The 22,108-nt window shown below is 51.8% G+C and overlaps 1 protein-coding gene and 1 long non-coding RNA gene across 3 annotated transcripts in view; one reads left to right on the plus strand and one right to left on the minus strand.

Moving 5' to 3' along the window:
- Positions 1–6,618: 6,618 nt before the first annotated feature.
- On the minus strand, positions 6,619–17,813 carry LOC105876062 (uncharacterized). Its single transcript, XR_012918999.1, has 4 exons — positions 17,461–17,813; positions 17,117–17,181; positions 16,555–16,641; positions 6,619–7,000 (listed from the first exon to the last, which is right to left on the minus strand). It is a non-coding gene; the product is annotated as an uncharacterized LOC105876062 (long non-coding RNA).
- TMPRSS4 (transmembrane serine protease 4) overlaps positions 8,834–22,108 on the plus strand; it is a 40,519-nt gene continuing 27,244 nt past the window's right edge. Inside the window, exon 1 of one of the 2 annotated variants that reach the window (XM_076002553.1) lies at positions 8,834–9,172. In XM_076002553.1, coding sequence (XP_075858668.1) covers positions 9,149–9,172 — 24 coding nt within the window. In that variant the 5' untranslated portion in view covers positions 8,834–9,148. The remainder of the gene's footprint in view (positions 9,173–22,108) is intronic. The other variant, XM_076002549.1, reaches the window with a different exon arrangement.

A 22,108-nucleotide genomic window follows, 5' to 3' on the forward strand; every position in this document is an offset into this window, starting at 1 on the left:
CTCCTCCACACAGCTGCCAGGCTGATCTTTCAAAATAAACAAAACAGAAACAAACGAGTCATTCTTGTGCTGAAACAACTCCTACTGGCTCCTTAGTGCCTAGAGCTGTGATCTCCAAACTTCTTTGATCCCTGTCAGCAAGAAGATGTTGGCACACATCTCTAATGTGTGTCTGTTTATTTGTTTATTTCTTTTTTTTTCTTTTTTTTTTTTTTTTTTGAGACAGAGTCTCACTGTGTTGCCCAGGCTAGAGTGCCGTGGTGTCAGCCTAGCTCACAGCAACCTCAAACTCCTGGGCTTAAGCAATCCTCCTGCCTCAGCCTCTCACGTAGCTGGGACTACAGGCACGCGCCACTATGCCCGGCTAATTTTTTCTATATATATTTTTAGTTAGCCAATTAATTTGTTTCTATTTTTAGTAGAGACGGGGTCTCGCTCTTGCTCAGGCTGGTTTCGAACTCCACCCGCCTCGGCCTCCCAGAATGCTAGGATTACAGGTGCGAGCCACCGCGCCCGGCCTGTGTGTCTGCTTATTTACGTCTGCACTGTGTTTGCAAAGCACTACCGTCATTAGCCAGTGCCTGAAGCACAATAAGCCTTTGGCGAAACAGTATTATTAATATGCTTCGAATCTATATTTCAACTTATCTTGGTAACTTTTAATTTTGAGGGCCTGCATCTATCAATTACGATTAGATTGTTACGATTTTTAACTCGAGATGGGAAGACAACAAAGAGCCCCTTCTGAGAGGGGCAGCAAGAGCCTTGCCACTTTCTTGCTACTCTTGCTATTTGCCTCTGCCTGCATCACTCCTTCTCTTAATCCCTGGAATCTTTTCACGAGTACCTTGTCCATTGCGCAAGGGTTAATTTAGCTTACACTAGATGAGATCACTGATAAATCCACTTCAGGTCCCTGTAAGACACATGCAACCTGTGAGCTGCTTACATAGGGACCAAGTGCCGGTGCCAGGGCCAGCTCATACATAAATATTAGAAAAGCTTAAATACTTTCTTTGTTTTTGCTTAAGAAATACACATAAATAGAAATTTCAGCATTTTTTTCCTCCTATCCCCATGGGTCATCTTGCATGATAATTTCTGGGCTCAGGAACCCTAGTCTGGGGACTCCTAGTCTGTGCATAAGGTCTATGTCCAAATTCCATAGTTGTGTACAGGTCCTTCAAAGATATCTTTCAAAAGAAGACGTCTCCTGTGAGAGTTTCTCATCATCGGGGCCACATATTACCCATCCCCCAGCCCTAGCACACAGCTGACGCAGAAAAGGGAGCTCAGGAAGTGTCTGTGGGACTGTTCTCTGCTTCCGTGAGCACACGCCGCCTCCCTTCTGGGCTGGATGCCCCTTCCCTATTGTGCCCATGGTTTTCCTCTTGACAAAGTCCTGCTCTTCCTCACAAGCTCAGTTCAAATGTTACCCCCCTGGGGAGGCTGCCCCAAACCTCCGGCCCTGTTTGCACTTCCATCCTGGCCTCAGCCAGAGGGATGGCAGTGCGATGTCTGTGTCTAGTCCCCCTCCCAGGCCTGGAAAGGCGCTTCCAAGGCAGGGACGGTGCCTCACTCGTCTTTATGTTCTCGGTGTGCAGCACCCATAGGTGCTCAGTAGCTATCTGACGAACCAGGGGGTTTCACAGAGACAGGGATGAAGTCAAGGGACACAGTCTGTGCCTGACAATCTCGGGTTCGAGAACTTTCATTCTGAGCTCAAACTCACTCCTCTGGGGGCAACCTGGGGAACAGCCAGGGGAGAGGATGAAGGAGAAGGGAGGACTAGGGAGGGCCGTCCCGGATGGGGTCTGCGGGTGGAACCTCACACTGTTCACCGATAGCCTTTCAGGCTAAAGACAAAGGCAAAGCGGGGAACCCGGGGTGCGGACTGAGCTTCCACCACCTGGCGGCACTGTGTCTGCGTTCCTGGCAGCATGCCTGAGGCCCGGTGCCACCCAGGGGCTGCAGCTTCTCCCCAGGCATCACTCTGTGGCCAAAAGCACTCAGCCAAGCCAGAGGCACCAGCATAATCAATAAATTATCATCCATGGGGCCTGGCCATACACAATCTAAAAGCATTCTCCCTTCCAACGGGGTCAACCCAGTGAACTCATTTGTTAATGGCCCACCATGGACTCCATCAGCCATATGGGAACCTGAGTCATCCCCAATCCCCCACCAGCCGGGCCTCGATTCTGCGCCAGCATCTCCAGCCTCCAGCAGCCCAGCGTCCTGCCCTGTCCCGTCTGCCTGCCACGTACGGACTGTGTGGCACCTGGCCAGTCCCTCAGTCCCTTCATCTGCAAAATGGGGGCATGAAGACTTAGTTTGAAAGGTTAGCAAGACAAAATTGATCTCTATAGCATAGCGCAGAGTAGATAAATAATAATTAATAATTTAATAATATTTAATTTTTATGTCAAATAACATTTCCCTTCTTCTTCTTTATCTTCAACCCTGTGGACCATGCTTTAAATTAAGGCCTTCTTCATCCTCACCTGGACTATTCCAATTGCCTCTAACCTGGTCCTCCTACCTCTTTCCCACACTACCGCCAGAATTATTTTCCTCTGTGGCAGGAGCTGTGGTTTGTTTTTTGGGTTTTCTTCCTGAGACAGGGTTTTGCTCTCTTACCCAGCCTAAAGTGCAGTGGCATCATCATAGATCACTGCAACCTCAAACTCCTGGGCTCCGGAGTAGCTAGGACTACAGGCTCATAACACCACGCCCACCGAGTTTTCTATTTTTTATAGTGTGAGGGGTCGAAACATTACCTGCAAGGCCCACACCCCCAGTGAAGCCGGAACTAACATCCGGCTTCTGGAAACTGTTGCTTGCTTGCCATGGAAACCGTTGCTTGCTTGCTTGTTTGCGCCAACTTTGCATTGTTTGAACCCCTGTATAGTGGGGCTGCCAGCCAACCAATCATGTTAAAGGTCAATGCATGATCCACGCGTGATCAGTCACTGCATAGCGTATGCACCATAGGGATAAAAGGCACGCTGCAACCCCGGTCGGGGTCCTTGCCTGCAAGAGTGGCCACTGCGTTGGTGCTCTAGGGCTTGGACCCTGGCTAGCCAGAAAATAAACCTCCTCTTGTGTAATTACATCCTCGATGTCTCTGCTTTTCTGTCCGGTGGGGCTATGGAAGGTCGGTCCCTAACAATAGACGCAGGGCCTTGCTCTTGCTCAGGGTGGTCTCGAACTCCTGGCCTTCAGTGATCTTCCCACCTCGGCCTCTCAGAGTGCTAAGATTACAGGTGTGAGCCACTATGCCCGGCCCAGGAGGTGTGTTTTAAACTAAATTTACTCAACCAACACTTAAGCACTTTTTGTGCGCCAGGCACTGTGCTGGTGCCGAGGATATAAAGACAAAGGAGATCTCTCCCAGGGAGCCCAGCACTGGGGCTCTATAAATACTTGAGAGGCTGTTTTAGCTAGATCACTGCTATGGGTTGAATGTGTCCCCCAAAAGGCACGTGTTGGAAACAGTGCCGGGTGCAGCCGTGTTGGGAGGCGGGGCCTAATGAGAGGTGATTAGTTCCTGAGGGCGGAGTGAGTGGATGAATGCCCATCTTGCAGGAGTTGGTTGCTCATGAAAGGATGCTCATGTAGAAGGAGAGTTTTTCTCTGTCCGGAGTTGGTTCCTTATAAAAGGGCATTCATATAAAAGAAGAGTTTGTCTCTCTCTTTCTAACCCTCCTGGACTGTCGATAAAGCAAGGAAGCATTAAAGAAGTGTACAGAATATACAGCACACAGTAATCAAAAAATACATTTTGAAGGTAGAGAGATTTATTTAACCTATAAATGAAATAGTAATTTTTCACTCCACTGACAATATTTATATGGCACTTATACTGTGTACCAGATGCCATTGTAAACACTTTACAAATGTTAAGTCACTTAACCCTCATAGCAGCCCTAGGAGTAGATTCTATTATTGTCCCCATTTTACAGATGAGGAAAGTGAGGCACAGAGAGGTTAAATAACATGCCCAGCGTAACACAACTGGCAGGTGACAGAGCTGTGATAGCCAAGATTTAAAGTTGTGCCTGAAGGTTATCCTATGGATGTGTGGTTTCTTATCCAGAACCTGAGAAAATAAATGTAATCAGGTAAATCTATACTATTTCCTTTCTAGCCAGATTCTTAAAACAAACCATTGTCACAGTACTGTATGTTCCTGGTCTGGAATCTATAGCACAGTCAGGATGCAAAGCAGCATCTCCTCGCTCCATTGCCCTCCCTATGTCTTCTAACCACCAGGCTGCCCCAGGGTGAAATTAGGAGTATCCCTGAGACACAAAAGAAGGGGGCTGGACTCAGAATTAATGTGAAATTATTCTCCACCTGGTTTAAGGGGAGAGGGCTGAATGAAAGGTTTCCACTGAGACTGCCATCGAATCACATGGGCACTATGGAAACGGCCCCCTGGCCCCCAGGCAGGCCCATGCAGGGCTCTGGCACTACGGGGGCCTGAGTGGCTTTTCAGAGGCCCCTGTAGGACTACAGAGGCCATTGCTGGCCCTCTCCATGACCCAGGCAGGGCCCACCTGTGCATGGTGGATGCAGAGGGCCTCAGCGTCCCAGGTTACACTGACCTGGACCCCAACATGTCTCAGCCTCAGTCTCCTCCTCTGTGAAATGGAGGTAACAATAGCACCTGCATTACACAGTGGCCACAAGGACACAATGAGGCAGTGTGACTTCTTCCCACAGGCACAAGAGCCTGGCACACAGGAGCGCACATCATATGTTAGCTGTTTCTTTACTGTGTGTGGCTCATTGGAAGCTAGCGTGTCCTGTCATTCTGTCAGGCTCATGCCTGTCTTCCCCCTCCCCTTCCACCCCCAGCCTCAGTCACACGCGTGGGGAAGGGCAGGGCCAAAAGGGGAAGGCCAGCTCCCACCCAACAGAGGTGACTGGGGTCAGGGCTGGGATCAGGTTTGGGATTCTCAATTTCCCACTTCTTTGGTGCAGATATTTGAAGCTCAATTCACTGCCTCTGAGCCTACGCCATGTTTGAGGGTTGCTGTGCAGTGAAAATCCTCTCTAGAAAGTTAGCGAGTCAGCCTAGAGCCTGCTTGTCCCCCTCACAGTGAGCTGCGATGCCCCCCTCCTGGTCCCCATTGTCCCCATAGGACAGGCACTCATTCCCTCTGTGCTCATTCCAGAGCTGCCTGGTACCGGTGATCCCGGGCTGTTGCCGGCTCACACACGCCACTGCACCATCCTCTCCCTAATTTCTTGGAAGAGGTTTGAACAAAAGGGCCAGTCCTGAAACTGATCTCAAATTTCTGGAGTTCAGAGGGAAGAACCATGGCTGGAAGGAACCCCAGGGGTTCATCTCTGTCAAAGCTCCAGTCTCTGAATTCAGCTCACTCCAGAAATAACAGCCTCTACCCACTCCTGAGCGTGGGAAGAGCTCCAGAACAGCATTTATCAAACGTTAAGGTGAATGCAAATCACCTGGGGACCTTGTCATGCAGATTCTGACTAGTAAGGGTGGGGTGGGTGCTGGGACTCGCTCCGCTCCCGGGTGATGTCGACACTGCTGGGTGCATGAGCACGCCCTGAGCGGGAAGGACCTCGGCTCGCTGCCCTCAGAGGCGCGGGCTTCCACAGGGAAAGTGCAGTACACAGGCAGACTGAGCTCCTCAAGGCAGGAGGTACTTTGTTTTCTCCAGCCACGGTGTCTGACCACACTGCCTGGTCTCATCACAGGAAATATTTGCCGGGTAGATGTACAGATGTATGGGAAGGCACATACAGATGGATGAGTGGGAGACTAATGATATTATCAATAAGATCAAACGTACAATCAGAAACAACTGGGCCAGGCGCGGTGCCTCACACCTGCAATCCTAGCACTCTGGGATGCCAAGGGGCGGGGGGGGGGGTTGGATCGCTTAAGCTCAGGAGTTCAAGACCAGCCTGACCAAGAGTGAGATCCCGTCTCTATTAAAAATAGAAAAATTAGCCAGGCATGGTGGCGCACGCCTGTAGTCCCAGCTACTCCAGAGGCTGAAGCAGGAGGATCGCTTGAGCCCAGGAGTTTGAGGTTGCTGTGAGCTAGGCTGACACTATGGCACTCTAGCCTGGGCAACAGAGCAAGATTCTGTAAAGAAAAGAAAAGAAAAGAAAAGAAAAGAAAAGAAAAGAAAAGAAAAGAAAAGAAAAGAAAAGAAAAGAAAAGAAAAGAAAAGACAAGACAATTAACATAACTACAAATTACATAGCTAAGTAAAAATATCTAGGGAGAAAAAATGAAGGCAGAGAGAAGTAAGGAAGGGAGGAAGGGAGGAAGGGAGGGAGGGAGGGAGGAAGGAAGGAAAAGAAGAGGATAGTGAGGGATGGAAAAGGTTTTCCATACCCCCAAAGTGTTTTCTTTCTGTCTCTACTTGACCATCGTTTCCAGCTGAGTATGCTCTGTGGATGTGTCTCATCTCCTTCAGTGGACTGTGCACGTTCAAGGTCAGCGCCTCTCTCCTAATCCCCAGTGCTCCAGCAGCAGGGCAATAAACACACATCTCGTGCAATGAGCAGGAAATAACAGCTCCAATCACCACCACTCTCTCTTAAGTACAGGCAGTTCGCATGGATTATCTCACTTAATCTTCATAACAGCCTTAAGGGGTCAGAACTATTATTAACGCCACTTTACAGATGAGGGCACTCAGGAGGATTAGATAAAATGCCTGCAGTCACGCCAATAATTAGTGGTTGAGATTAGGACGCAGGACTCCAGCTCCTAGAGCTCATGCTCTTGACCAAGGAAGTTCCAGGTTTTATGAGGCCTGAGCTTACACATTTTGAAGGGCCTTGTTTAAGAAGGAATATACCAAAGAAATCTGCAGCAAAATTTGCAGAGACACGTGGCTGCGTGAACATGCTACTGGGACCTTTCCCAGGGCCCAGAGGAGCCATGCCAGTGAGGGGCTGTGCGGCTTCCTTAGCTTCATGGTAACCACCTCTGATCTTGACACACATGCTGGAAACAGACGAGGAAAGGGAAGAAGGAAGAGAAAAAATTGTTAGAAAAAGACATGAAGAGATAAAAGGGGATGAAAAAGAAAGAGAGGAGGAAAAACAAAAGGAGAGTCTAAAGAGATGGGTGGGAAAGGGACAGGGCAGAGGGATCTGAGGTTCCTCTGGAAGGATGGATGTCTGGCCTGCATGTGTCCCCTGGCACCTGGGGGAGTGGGCCCCCATTCTCTCCGATCCACTGTGCCTCCAGCTGTAAACCTTGCCACCCCCTACCCTGTGCATCACAGCAGCCCTGCCCAGTCCTGCCCACTTGCCTTCTTCATAAGCTTCCTGCCTCTGCAAGCTCCCATACCCAACTGGGAGCTGGAGCCGGGAGGGCTGAGTCATTGTCCCTCCAACCAGCCACGCCCACCAGCCTTCTTGCCCAGGCAGCTACCTCTTTCCTGGTTCATCACCTGAGCGGCAGGAAATGCAAACCAGTGGGCCAGACGTTTCACCCAGCACATAGAGGAGCCACGACAATGGAAGCCTCGGCTCAGGGTGGCCCACTGACCTCTCCCTGCCCCATTGCCAGGGTCCTGCTTAAAAGGGAGGTGCCTGCCTGTATCATCACAGCCCTGTCCCCTGAGGTCACCTGTTCTGGGATCACAGGCTCTTGACTCTGCCCCAGACCTCCAATTCTAAAGGCCACCACCCCAGCGTGGGGAAGGGCTAGGGCCCTGGTGGCTCCAGGGGCCCTCCAGGACAGCCCCAGATCTCTGCTACCCGGACACAAGCCCAAGGCCACACCTCACTCATCAGCCAAGATCTGGCCAACAATCAGTCAAGTCTACCTGGTATTCCTCCCCCTGCACAGACATCTCTGGGGACTTCCATGGACCATGGACCCAGGGCTTTCAGACACTTGCGTTCCATTCAGTCTGTGCACGTGGCTGGCGGAAACGGGGGAACCAGGCCCCAGCCCCAATTCTGCCCAAAACTACTTCATCTCCATGGGCTACAGTTTCCTCAGCTGTCAAATGGGAACCAAATATTCCTCATGCGGTTGTTGTGAGGATGAAAGAGATGGCACACAGACGCGCATCATCAACGGAAGGGCAGACACATGAGTCTACCCTGGGCTGGCCTCCTGGGAGGGCCAGGACCGAGAAATGGAAGAAGACGTGGATTGCTTTGGAATCAGACGCTAATATACTACGTGAGCTTGGGTAATTGACTTTGCCTTCCTGGAGTTTAGTTTTGTCACCCGCAGAATGGAGGAATGGAGTGACAGTCACCCAGTCCCTCGGAGTTCTCTAGTCTGCGGTTCCAAGGTTGCACCCTGCACACTCCCTAGCCAGGGGGCAGCTCCAGTGGTCAGGATGTGGTGGGACGCAGCTCGGAAATGGCCCTGTGGAAGAGGAGACTCGGGCCCTAGCCATGGCACCAACAGTGATTTTCAAAATATTTAACAAGGCTGGGAAGCGGCATGTTAGTTAGCCCCATGCAGGGCAGCTTCGCTTCTAGAGCCCAGGAAAAGCAGGTCTGTCTCACCTGCTTAAGAAGAAACCCTCCCCTTCTCCACAGACTTCCCAATCCTGTCACTCCACGCATGGCCATGACCCATTCTACTGAGCAGCAAATCCTGTCCTCCAGCCCCCAGCCTCCTTCAACTTTCCACCACCCCAAACAGAAGCGTCCACACAGTGAGAAGTTAGGCAGCCGGAGCGGGGCGGGGCGGGGGGGACTTCTGACATCACCCTCAACCACCACCCGGTTGGGTGGAAGTCACTCAGGTGGGAAGGCTTTTATGACATCTTAGGTGTGTCACCTGTTCTGAGGCCAAAGGGCCCATGAATGACTCCAGGTGTTCCAGCCCCTAAGGCAGGTGTCAGGTTACAAGACACATAATCATTCCAGTTCGGCAACTTCACCTGTAGGGTTGTTTCAATCGACCCACCCCACAGCTCCCAAATCACTCCCGGAATACTGTGGTGAGAGGCAGCTGGCTTGCTAAGGGGACAGGGATGCTGGACATGAGGGACCAAGGCCTGCCCTGCACTTAGGCTTCTTCCAGCCAGTGCTGAGCGGGGATTACTGACCCGCTGGCCAGCTGTGGGGAGGCCTCCGCCTGACTTGGGTCGCCAGTCTCAGCTCCAGGCCGTAGGGAAATATGGAAGATCACAGAGCCAGCACGGTGAGTGTGGGGACCTTCTGCTCCTGAGACTGGAGGGAGGGTGGGTTTCCCCATCAAGGACCCTTCGAGCAGCCTGAGAAGTCAACAGCTGCGAATTTTGCGACTCCTTACAGGTTAAAAAAGAGATCATAGTTGAATCACCCCCACACCCCATCCCCTTACATGCCTTGTACACACCTGCCCTCTTCTCTCCCCCACTGCCAGCGGTCCCTGGCCCAGCCCGCGCAGGAAGCTGGGGCGCAGAGGCCAGGGCTGCCCTTTCTGATGGCTGCCCCCCAATGCTGCATGCTCTTCTGCACAGCGTCTCCCAGTTTGTTGGCTAGAGGTCAGCACTATGTTTCCAAGGGCAAGTGGCAGTTTTGATGCCTCTATGTCCCTCTGCCACTCCCTGGGGAGACTGACTCCTTTCCTTTTTAAAGAAAATGGTGCGGAGATGCCCCAGAACAATCTCGGGTGTCGGTGGAGATCTTACGCTTGGTCTCTCTTCATGCCCTCGCCCTCTGTCCTCCTTCTCAGAATACCTAGAGTGTCTTCGCTCCCCTGGGGCAAAGAGAACTGACTCCATCTTTCAAGGAGGATGACTGAGGACCAGGGAGGGGAAGAGACAGCTGGGTCTGAGGTGGAACCCAGAGTGTCTCCATTCTCCAGCCCTTGGCCAAGCCGCAGCAATTTCCCAGCAACCGAAAGGAAAAAGGGGGGAATAAAGGGAAGGAGAAGCAGCTATTTAAGGGGTAGGATGTGACCTGCAGTGACCCCTCAAATGGCTGTCTCCTGACTGCCAGCCGCAGCCTTTCCTGTGACATGCTTCCAAAAAGTCTGGCAAAAGCCAGCTCAGTGCCAGGGTAGTTGAGGGTCAGAAAGGGTTTGCTTGCTTTCCGCTGGAATTGAGCCAGGATCAAAGCACCAGCTTCCTGCTTTCCCGGCCAAGGAGGTGCCCTAGAAGCTCAACCTGTGTGCAGAGAAGCCCCATCCCCTGGGGCTGCGGGAGAGGGGAGGAAAGTAGCAGTGCAGCCTGCCCAGCTGAGCTGCTTCTGGGTGGCACTGAGGAGCCCTGGGCTGCCTCTCAGGGGAGCAACAGAAAAGGGAGTAGTTTCTAGGGCAGATTACTGCAGCATGCACTGTAGCATCAAAAGGCTAAAAGGGGCCAGGTATGGTGGCACGCACGAGTAGTACCAGCTACTTGGGAGGCCAAGGCAGGAGGATCGCTTGAGCCCAAGAGTTCAAGGCTAAAGCGAGCTATAGCTATGATGATGGCACTGCACTCCAGCCTGGGCAACAGAGCAAGACCCTGTCTCAAAACAAACAAACAAAAAAAAAGAGGCTAAGAAGCCGGCTCCCTTATCAGCCGTGCTGTCTTGAGACTGTAGTCTTTCTAATCTTTTAATCTTACCATGCACACGCAGGGTAAGTGCAGAGACTGAATAGGTTAAGATAGTAAATAGGCGCTGGAAACCATGACACCCTGTAGAAACGTAAAAACTCGTGCCTAAAGATGAATCCACTGACCCTTTGCTACCCAGGGAAGGAGCTGGGCATTGCCGTGTGGGTGAGAGAGGGCAGGTGGGCCCCAAAGGCAAGGGAGAGTATGGCCAGTCTCCAGGGTAGGATCCAAGGAGCCTCTGGCCCCGAGCTAGCCATTAAACCACCTGCGCCTAATTACCCTGTCATTGCCCTCTAATGAGGCCAGGCCAGCCATAGCTCCCAGCCCTAGGGAGAGAATGGGACAGCTCATGCCCCTCCCTGCTCCTTCCGTCCCCACAGGCCCCTCCCTGTGGCAAGGTCTGCATGGTGGTTCTCTCCCTGGAACCCATTAAACTAGGAATGCCCAGGAACAGCTGAAGCCCGGAGCAGAGATCGGAGCCCAAATTCTGTCTCTGAGGGAAATGTGTCCCTTGATATCTACTCTGTGTCGGAGGCCTGGAGGGAAGTCAGGGACTCTGTGACTGGCCCGGCTCATTACTGCCCTGGAGGCCCCAAACACACCAGGAGCCACAAAGAAGGCATTGGCCTGAGGCTAGCTCGCCCCTTCTAGCCCCTTCTAGCTAATCTGGGGGCAATGATCCTCCCTACCACTTTCTCTGCTCCTTGCCAGCCTGGTACAGACTCAGGGGCTTGTCTAGGGCTCAAGAACGTGGTGGTCAGCAGGTCAGCCCGAGGGCTGCGGGGGTCTGCAGGGTCCACCCCAGACTGGGACATGGAGCCTGCTGCCCACTCAGCCCTAGTGGTGGCCTCCAGGGCTCTGAGATGGCAAACAGAGAGCTGGGCAGTGGAAAGCCCCTAGGAGGCTAGATGGGCAGAGATGGACTGCTTGCCCTGCTGCTTTCCTGCACCCCTCGCCACCTGAGTGAGGGGACCTCGTGTCGCTGTGACCCCCAAAGAAGCTCCAGCCAGCCAACTACCATTTAATCAGCTCCTGCCATTGGCCAGCCTCTAAATGGAGTGCCTAGGTTCTACCATGGAGATGCTCAGAAAGGACCGTGCGACAAGTATAATACCAGCAGTGCTGACAAGATGCCTCTGGAGCCAAGAAGGCGGTAGATTCTCTCTAGGGGGTTCAGAGAGATGTCCCAGAAGAGACAGTATTTGCACTGGGCTTTGAAGGATGAGCAGGCTCGCTCCAGGCAGAGAAGGTGGGGAGGGTGCTCCAGACAGAGGGAACTGCATGGGAACAGCAAGAGAGTGGGAGTGTGGGGACAAGGGGCAACACAGGAAGCTGAGAAGCCTATACAGGGCACAGGGCCTTGCCGGCGGGGTCAGAGGAGCTGAAGCTAAATCACAGCAGAGGCAGCATCTCCTAGGGCTCTTCCCTCCAGATCTTGGGGTTCGAGCTGTGTGCCGGGGTGCTGACCTGGAGAAGTTTGGAGGTCAGTCCTGCCGTGTGCTCGCAGGACTCTCTCCTCCTGTCCAAACTCCCTTCAGTGCAGCCCAGAGCCCAGCTGTGATTGCAACAACGACAGCTTCCTTCCCTCCCCAGCCCAGCTCCCTGAGTGACAAAGCCTGCAAGATCTGACAGCTGAGCGTGAGAAATGAGGAGACAGGCGAGTGTGAAGGGGAGAGATGAGAAAAAACAGACCAAAACCGGGGCTCAGGAACTCTCAAAAAAAAGCCCCAGAACCAACCAACCCAAGACAGCAGGAGACAAATGCTCTCAGGCTGAACAACTGTCATGGCGCAGATCTCCCAGGCAGCTCTTCTGCCCTCAGGCAGCTTGGTGAAAACATCGCTTGCTCAGTAAAACACTTCCAGTTCCCAAGCAATGATTCCCCAGGATGTGAACTCCCCCAAACCTAAAATGCATTCATCTCTGCCATAGTTTTTATAAACCTGTTGCCACCAGACTGGGAGCTTCTCGAGGACAGGGTCTATGCCTTTTCTGTCTTTTGGTCCCAAACCTAGAACAAGGCCTGGCATGAGATAGGCACTTGGTAAATGCTGGCGAACGAATGAACGACAGATAAATGATTGAAGATAGAATCCTCTAGAAGCAGTTTCTGATGTATCTGACCCTGAAGACAAGGTTCACGCCGAGTTCAACTGGAAAACATGCCCGATTCTACCTGAGGTGTCACCAAGGTGGTTTCACCCCAGACAGATACTAGGTACGAGGGAGGTATGGGCGTGAGCCTGCCTGGAAACCCCAGTGATGGAACGGGGAGAGTCAGAGCTCAGCTGATGTGGCAACCCCCTGCGACACGTCTAACTCCACCTCCCGCCCGTGTTCTGACTAAGCATCATGACAGCACCAGAGAAATCTGTAAACAAGACTCAAAAGGGCAACAGGCCTCCCTCCCCTCAGCTTGCAGAGCAGCTGCCAACTTCCTGGCATAATCCACGCAACCAGAAACTCCCCAGGGCAGCAGATGGAAAGAACACTGGAGGAAGAGCGTGGGAGACTGAGATGGCCCCTGCCCAGAGGTGGCAGTGGTGTCTTCTGTCACAGAGTATCCTGCACGCCAGTCTGGATGAGCTTTGCCCACCGGGGCGGTTGAGCCGATCAACGCTCTGGGCATTTCCTGCCATCTCAGTCTCTTCTCTGCAATCTGCAAGCACTCATTCATTCATTCATTCAGCATGTGCTCCCTGAACATCTGCTCTACGCTACTGAGGTCAGCCACATCGCCCTCATCCCATTTTCACCCTGGCACTGGGGACATCACCCATGATCACATCCCCGATCGCTAGAGGGGAGGAGGACGGCCTTGTCAGGCTTCTGGGAGGACCGATCCATCTTGACAAGCAGGAGTCACTGGTGGTCTTAAAGGGAATAACAATAGCGGCAACATTTCCTCTCTAACCTAATAGCACGAGGACAGCGTGTTGTGCTTTGTGGCACTTTCATGTCCAGACTCTGCCTTGAGTCTGATGCCAACTCTCTGAGACCTTCTAATCCTCATTACAGACAAAGGAAATCAAGGCTCAAAGAAGTTAGTTTCAATACTTGAAAAGGGTCACTCAGCCAAGAGCAAAGGGACACCCAGTATCTGTAATTATCTGAGGCTTTCAAGAAGACTAAGATAAAGATTCATACCTAATGCTGCTCGGAAAAAAAAAGTTACCAGGAGACCATTAAAGATAGAAAATTGACCTAAAGAGAGAATATTGTGAGTGAATCAGGCCAGGGCTAGTCTTATCTCTGGCAGGAGACAAGAGAAGTTTCAGGCTACATGCAAACTCTTCAGAAAGAACCTTAAGGTCTTCTAGGTGAGTGGTTTCCCCAAGGACATTGTGGCCTCAGAGCCCCTTGCCCCACTGAAGTCTAATGCAGACCCCCACCTGGAACACAGAGAAAGAAACAGGGCTGCAGTGTCTGGAAGGACCCTGTCCTCACTCCCTCACCCACTCTGCCCCCTCCCTCCCCTGGCAGCACTGCTGAGGGGGGCCAGGGGTGCTCGGCCAAATCCCCCAGGAGTGGGCATGGCCCTTGTCTGGGCCTCCCCTTGGCTGCTGCAGAAACCTCCTTCACAATCCAATCCGGCTTCTATTCACACACCTTCTGTTTCTAGAAACTCTAGTTGCTTAAAACAACTCTCCCTTTGCCAAGAGAAAGGGCTCTCTGTGACTTCCAACATTCCTCCTTTGTGTGGTCCTTTGCCTTGTCCTCGAGATGCCATACACATTTTAAAGGACCATGGTCATGACCCCTTGGTCCCTGCTTCTCTGCCCTGCAGAGTTCTCACAGTTTACATGACATCCCTTCGGGTCCCCTAACTGCCCTGGTCACTCTCCCCAGAGGCACTTGGTCCACAGAGTCCCATCCTGAAGTCAGGCCCCTTGGCCTACGAAATCATAAATTAGCCACTGTTTGTTCAGCTCCTGTTACATATGTGCCAGGCCCTCTACGAAGCTCTTTCCCGTTAATAATGAATAATGTTTGAGTATCTACTATGCCATGCACTTGTCAAGCTCTATTTTAATATTGCCATTAATAATTAACAAAAATAATGGAATATATTCTCCATGGCACATGAACTTTGCCTCTTGTTCACTGCTATATCTCCAGGCCCCAGAAAGGTGCCTTACTGAATGGATACAGTGTCACTGCTGTTATTATTATTTATTATTACAGCTAACAATCATCACAATCGTGCTACCCACCAGGCAATGTGCTAATAATGCCAAACATATTTTGGGCTCATTAGGAGGGAGACTTATTCAATCTCTCTCCCTCTCTCTCTCACTTTTTCACACACACGAAATTGAGGATTTCGGTGGCTAAATAACTTGCCTAAGGCCTCAGGCCTGAGAGCAACAGAAGTAGGATGAAGACCTGGGCTTCGGGATTCCAAGGTCTATACTCCTTCCACTGTAAACCCAGCCTGTTCTAGAAAATGGCATCCCAGCAAGGAAGAACTTGACAAAGCACTCACAGAGTTATGTGAGTGGGCAGAGAAGTGGGAAAGGAACTCCGGGTTATGCAACCTCAAAGTAATAGATGCAGAGAAGTCACTGAGGTATGATTGAAGCACTATTTATAGGATCGTGCGTTCAGAGTTCACAAGAAAGAGATCTAGATCTTTGCCAGGGGTGCGAGGCTGGTTATCATCGGAGCATCCAGAACAAATGTGAATGCTCAATGCTGCCCTTGTACAGAGCCTTGGTGCAGATCCCCCTGGAACACCGTGTGGAGTTCTGCTCCCCGGGGCCTCTAGGGTAACTGGAGCTGAGCGCACCGATTTTCACCCCCTAAACTCCTCTACATGCCAAGCACCAGGCCAGGCACATCACATGCATCATCTCATTTAATCCTCACCAACAACCCTATGAAGTAGATCATCTTCTCCCCATTTTACAAATGAGGAAACTGAGCCTCAGTGCAATTCATTAACATGCCCAGGACCGCATGGCTGGAAAGGGACAGATCTGGATTCAGGCCAGTGCACCTGACTCAGGGCTCAGGAAGAGCAGGAGCAGGGGACAACCTCCTGACCAAGGCTGCAGAGACCCTCAAACCGCAAGGACCAGCCGAGGGCAACCACGAGCAAGTCTGTAAAATCAGGAGTGGGCTTGGGAAGGCGCGTTGTACCTAGCAAGGGGGCCTTACAGAACCTTCCTCACCATCACCTTGTGCAGTCAGTTTGATCGTAACCTGCATTCCAAAGGAATCAGCTAGGCCCAGGAGATGATAGTGATTTGCCCAAAGCTGCTCTGCACGTAATAGAGGAGTCAGACCTCCTAACGCCAAAGTTCCTTTTCCCTCCCCACCGTTTACCTCCCCCTTAAAGTTTAAGGAGAATTCAGGATAAGCAAAAGACAGTCGAAACTCTGTGGAGTTTCTCAAAGACAGTCGAAACTCTGTGGAATTCTTATAAACATCATGCTGCATCTTGGGTGGCAGCTCCTCAGTTCAGGTCAATTGCAATGTTAGAAAAACCTTCTAAGCTTTAACTCCATCTGCCCTTCCCCACGGCAAACCCCTAAGGGTCCCTGTCTGGCTAGGAGTCTGATCTCCGTGCCCCGGCCCCTGCTGGCTCTCTGGAGTCCCCTTCAGCCATTGTCCAGGCATTGCCCTTGGGTGTGCAAAGATGATGGCAGCTTCCTTTTAATCAGAACTTACTGGGGAGGGACAGTGGGCTCAGACAGACCCATCACCCTGGGGCAGAAGGAAAGCTAAACGAAGTAGAATTGCGAAGAACTCAGAAAGGCTGGAGAGAATGGACTGCTTTGTAAGAGCTACAGTAGGCAGCAAGATCACCTGGAAGCAAGGGACCTCTGATGGGCATGGGCGCAGGGCTTCTGACGAAGTCAATGCAACGGGCACGTGCTAATACCTCCCTCCTACCTTTCCCGTTGTCTCTGGGGAAAGAAAGCATGACTACTGTACCTCAGTTTCTCCATCTGTGACACAGGGATGCTTACACCTTCACCCTCTCCCCAGGGCCTACCTGGACTTAAGAGCTGGGTGGTAACACAAAAGCTGATTCTTCAATGGCAGGAGCTAAACTGCAGGCTGGTGGCAGAATAATGGCAGGCTGGTGGCAGAATAATTGCAGGTCACCTGACACCTCCCATCTGCCCCAGGCCCTGCCCTGGAGCCATTATGTGCTAGGATGGGGGCTAAGGTGCTCGGGTCAAATCGCTAACAGGTCAGCACCTATGTGGCTTTGAACAAGGCAAAATGGTTTCTAATGTGGCAGCCGAGGCTGAAGTTAGCCCTACAGGAAAGTGTGCTGCTGTAAGGTCACCTGCACACACACAGCGAATGTGAGAATCTCCTTCGTGGGAGAGCTTGGATAGCCCCCTGTGCGTGGCCGGGGATGGGGGCAGACCTGCTTAGAGGGGACAGGGTGGCAGGTCAGAGGGTGCTTGGAGGCAGGCGTGATGAGTCACCTCTGTGGACCCCCCATACACTCAGCTGCCTGTCACAGCCAGGCGCATCTCTGGAAACTCCCCCTCCTGCCCTGCCAGCCATGGTCCAGCCCTCCAAGTCCCGTCTCCTCACCTTACCTGTCATGGCTGCGGCATCCCACAGAGACAGCCCTGATTCCAGCCCTGCAAAGGCATCAGACCGCCTGTCCCCGCGGCAGGTGGAGAGGACACAGCTGCTTACAGTTGGGCTGGGGGTGGGGGTGCAGGTTCAGGGGCCAGACCACTCTCGTCAGAGGAGCCACCAAGCCCTGGAGCCAGCTGTGGCTGGGCCTTGCTCTATGAGCTGACTATGAGCCGCCTCTAGAAACCCAGAGAACTCTCCCCACCCCCTCCCTTGGGATTTCCCCCCCGCTGCTTGTCACTGGCCTCGGCAACCTAGCTACCACCTGCCAGGGCCCCAGAGGACCTGTTTGTCCCATCACCTGGCAACAGTGGCGCCGCTGGCTCTAGGCTTTCCCTATGCGACCTCAGGAAGCCAGGGCCTTGGCCCCCATGGGAGCCTGAAGCTGCCACAGATGGGAGCAGGGCCAGAAAGCCCCGTTTTATGTGCCCCTACTTTTCTCCCTCCATCCACACCCCAGTCAGTCTAGCTCTGCCCCTGCTGACTTCTTTCCAGGGCAAGGAAGTGCAGCATCAGCATTGCAGAGAGGAGGAGAGGAGTGAGGTCCCAGGGGCAGGCCACTTGGCAGGGAAAGCAGACAGAGGAGCTGGCCTGCCTCCTCTTCTTCCCTCCTTGTTAGCCTGGTGAGCACTTGTCCATTTCATTGTGAGGTTATTAACCCTTTTATCCCATCTCTGAAAGGCAGTTCCCAATTACCCAAAGGGATCTGGAGGTTCAGAGACATTAAAGAACATGCCAAAGGCCACTCAGCAAGTCAGAAGACAAGGCAAGACGAGAACTCACACTCCCCAGGCTGATCCCTTGTGGCTTCTCTGAAGCTCACTTAATCTTCACTCCATTTCAAACGAAAGCTGCCTTGTGTCTGGGTTGCTCATCTCTCAGCTGAAAGGGAAACAGGACCCTAAGTGTCCATTTGACATTTGGGGCTGAGCTAAGCCCAGGCAGGAGTTTCTCCAAGATCTGAAACAGTGTGTGGGGTAGGGGAGACTAAGGCACGGAGAAGGAGGTGAGAAAGGCAGACACCTAATGGAAGAGAGGGAAGGAGAAATGCTACTTTTCCCAATACGCTCTTTGAGGGAGGTCTCTTGCCCCATTTATGGATGACTTGCAGAGCCAGGAGCTGTGCAGAGGTTACTCTGCCTTCAGACCAAGGCAGGACTGGGGAGACGCAGGAGCAATCTCTGCATGCTGACTGCGTGCTAATCACATGCAACAGGACCACATTGCAGGGGAGTAGACATTCAAAAGGACGCAGCACCAGCTAATGACGCTTACCCAGTGGGATTCCTGAAACTGTGGGGAAGTGAAAACAGCAGCCACTGAGTCCAGAAACCTGGCCCCAAGAGCTGGATCTCTTACTTACTTGCTCGGAAGCCATAGCATTATAGGAGCCATGGTCTCCTCTTCCGTGAAATTGGGATCATTTCTCAGGGTTGTTCCAAGGATTAAATGGGAGAGCATTTATGAAAGAAGGATATTGTAAGCTATATAACAATATTCAACTATAATAGTCAGTGGTTCTGTCTCCACATTTGGGTCTTAGATTGATGTCTCTGCTGCCAGTGACCAACTGAGAAACAGAAAAAAGATTCTCGAGCTAATCAGGCAATGGCAGGTGTTTTTCAGCCATTGAGCATCCACCCATTTCTACCACCCCACCTGACCCCCTACACCCTCTGGCTTGGGTCCTCCTGGGTCCTGGGGGCCTGGGGGCCTGGGAATTCCAGCTCTTCCACCGTACTGTAGACGGCAGGAGCTTCCTCTCAGATGAGCCCCAGGTCGGACACCAGGTGGGCCGGACCCATGAGTCAGGGCTCTGCGGCGGCAGACTGAGTCAACAGAGCAGACAGGCCTGCCCCAGCCACCAGCCCAAACAAAAAGGCCATGGCCAATGCCTGCGCTTCGGCTGGGCTGGGCCGGGCCTGGGCTGCGGTGGTTGTGGCCAGCGGCTGAGTTGAAGTTGGGGTTAAGCAAAGACATCTCCAGCAAAGCAAAAGGAAGTACAGTTGGTCTATGGTGGCCTCACAACTTCCCTCTTCCCTCTATTAACTCCGGGGCAAGACACTTCTGTCTGTCCTCGGTTTTCTCATCTGAAAGTGAGGAAGTTGCCTGGGAGGGTCTCTAGAGACCCTTCTAGCTTTCGCATCCTGTGTTCGTGGCAGGGACGCCCCACAGTGATGGGGGCCGACTGGATCTCTGAATTATACCTGGCACCCCATTTGCTCCTTTCCTCCGCTCAGGATTGCTTCTAGGCTGAGAGAGGATGCAGCTGGCCATAAGTCCCTCTTTCCGTCCTGCTCAGGAATGTCATTGACATTGATGGTCCCCAATAGCCACTTGCAGGCCTAAAATGCGCCCGCCTCCCTGCCCATGGGCCCTGATCACCACGGCCTTCAGCAGCTCCCCTTCCCAGAAGTCTAACAACCCATCATCTCCCAACTGTCTGTGTCAGAGATGCTTGCCAAAGAGCTTCAAAAAAGGCCAAAGAATGAGCCACTGAATGGAAGAACCCAGGCAGCATGATAGTAAGGGCAGATCCTGGTGAGGACAGGAGTTTGACCTCCTCAAAGCACTCAGCATAGCCAGGTGACAGCTTTTGTAATTTCTCTTTGAACCTTGTGTGCACAGCATTGAATGAATCATAATCTTTATTCAGGACACTTTTCACTAGTGGTCCCTGTAGGGCCCATTTGTAACTTACTAGCGAATTAGTTGTGTTTTGTTTTGTTTTGTTTTGTTTTTGAGACAGAGTCTCACTCTGTTGCCTGGGCTAGAGTGCCATGGCGTCAGCCTAGCTCACAGCAACCTCAAACTCCTGGGCTCAAGCAATCCTCCTGCCTCAGCCTCCCAAGTAGCTGGGACTACAGGCATACACCACCATGCCTGGCTAATTTTTCCTATATATTTTTAGTTTGCCAATTAATTTCTTTCTATTTTTAGTAGAAACAGGGTCTCACTCTTGCCCAGGCTGGTTTTGAACTCCTGACCTTGAGCAATCCACCCGCCTCGGCCTCCCAGAGTGCTAGGATTACAGGCGTGAGCCACCTCGCCCGGCCGCAAATTACTTGCTTTTAACCATGTAGTAAAATGTAGCTTCCATAAACCCACCACCCCAACAAAAGCTAGAACCATAACTATAACCCGCATCTAACCACGAGATCCCCCCAGCCCCATCACACATACACCCACACTCCTGCTGAGGTAGGTGGGCATGTCCCTTTTGTTTATTAATTCAACAAATATTGACTGCACATCTTTGCTAGGCTGGAACTGTGCTAGAAGCCCCCTGCCACAGTAAGCATCATCCTGAATCCATGTCCATCATTCCCTTTCTTCTTTATGAAAAAGATTCTGTCCTATATGGAATCTTTTGGGACTTACTTTTTCCCTTAATATTAAATTGCCAATGTCATCTGTATTATTTTGTGTCACTGTAGCTCATTCATTTTGACTGCAGCATAATATTCCATTGTGTGACTATACAACAGTCAGCTTCTTAAAGGCTGTCCTGAGATTGCATCCTAAAACTGAGATGTGTTCATTACTTCTTTTATTCGACAAATATTTATCCAGCACTCACTATCATGCATTGTGAGAGACATCGGGGGTGTGGTGATTAACACGACAGTCACAGTCCCTGTCACTCTAGCTTATAGTTTTGATTTGGGGTGTTTTTTTTCTTTCTCTCTTTTGTTTTCAAACAGGTGTGGAATTTCTTCCACAACCACCCCTCAGTGGATCGCAAGTGAAAACATACTAGCCACTGTTGGGTGCTGGGGTCACTTCAGCTCAGGGCTGAGGAAGCCAAGGCCCAGAGAGTGCAGACTCTAAGCCTCCTTTGTTCCCTCTGTGCCTCAGCTTCTAGCAAATTCTGGGCCCATCAGAGGTGTATAGTCAATATTTGTCAATTTAATAACAAACAAAACAAACTTGCCCTACCTACAGAAACAAACGCAGGCATGCACGCACAAGTAGACCCAGTGGGAATGAGTGAATGGACAGGGAAGGGCCCACTATTTAGTGGATGCTCTTAGTGTCCCTCCAGCCAGCCCGTCCTCTAGCCTCCCACAGCTCAACAAACACCCTCACACCTGCTCAACTAAAACCCAAGTGCATCCAGTTCATGGGCGAGGCCTGTTGCCTGTATCTTCCAAGCACATATAGAGTCTCTCTACCACCAACCTCCCTCTGTCTGCTCCTGTCCTCACCTTACTCCTGCCATGCCCATCTCTATTCGGTTCCTCCACCCTCCCAAGCTTGTTCCCGCCTGCTCGGCTCCTTCTTGTCACTCAAGCCCCAGATCAGGTGTCACCTCCCCAGAGAGGCTCTCCCTAAACGCCCAGACCCCTCACCTCGACCTCCCACTCTCTGTCTCCATCCAGGCACTGTCTCCTGTCACCCCACCTGCATAGCACCCACCACTCTCTTATCTTTTCTGGTTTATCTGTTTATGGCCCATCCTCCCCCTCCCCAGGCCCTCCCCTCTCCTCTGAAATGCAGGCTTCCAGAGGGCAGGCTCGGCTGTCTTGTTTGGGCACTACTCCCATTCTTACAGAATTATTTTTTAATTGTCCTAGGCTCCTCCTGGAGTAGTGCCTGGTCCAATGTAGACATTTGATTAGTTTAATAATTAATCATTTAATGCTACCCATCCTGGTTTTCAGACAATTGGCATCAATCCTTTTCAGCCTTGACTTGACTGAGTTAGATGAAAGGACTTTGTAAACTGTTCATGCCCATCGAGTGTGAATCACTGCCGGTATTATTACCACCCGACTCCAGGCCCAACGATGCAGAGCCGCCTGATTTGTTCTCATCTTTGGCCTGGAAACAGTCCCTTCCCTCCAGCCCTGGTGACAGGGGACGAGAGACAGCTAAGAACCAGCCACAGTGCAGAGCCCAGGGTTCAGCCCAGTTCGCCGTCATTCACTGAGTCTTTATTTGGCCCA

This window comes from Microcebus murinus, chromosome 4 (assembly GCF_040939455.1).
Source record: "Microcebus murinus isolate Inina chromosome 4, M.murinus_Inina_mat1.0, whole genome shotgun sequence".
NCBI lineage: Eukaryota > Metazoa > Chordata > Mammalia > Primates > Cheirogaleidae > Microcebus > Microcebus murinus.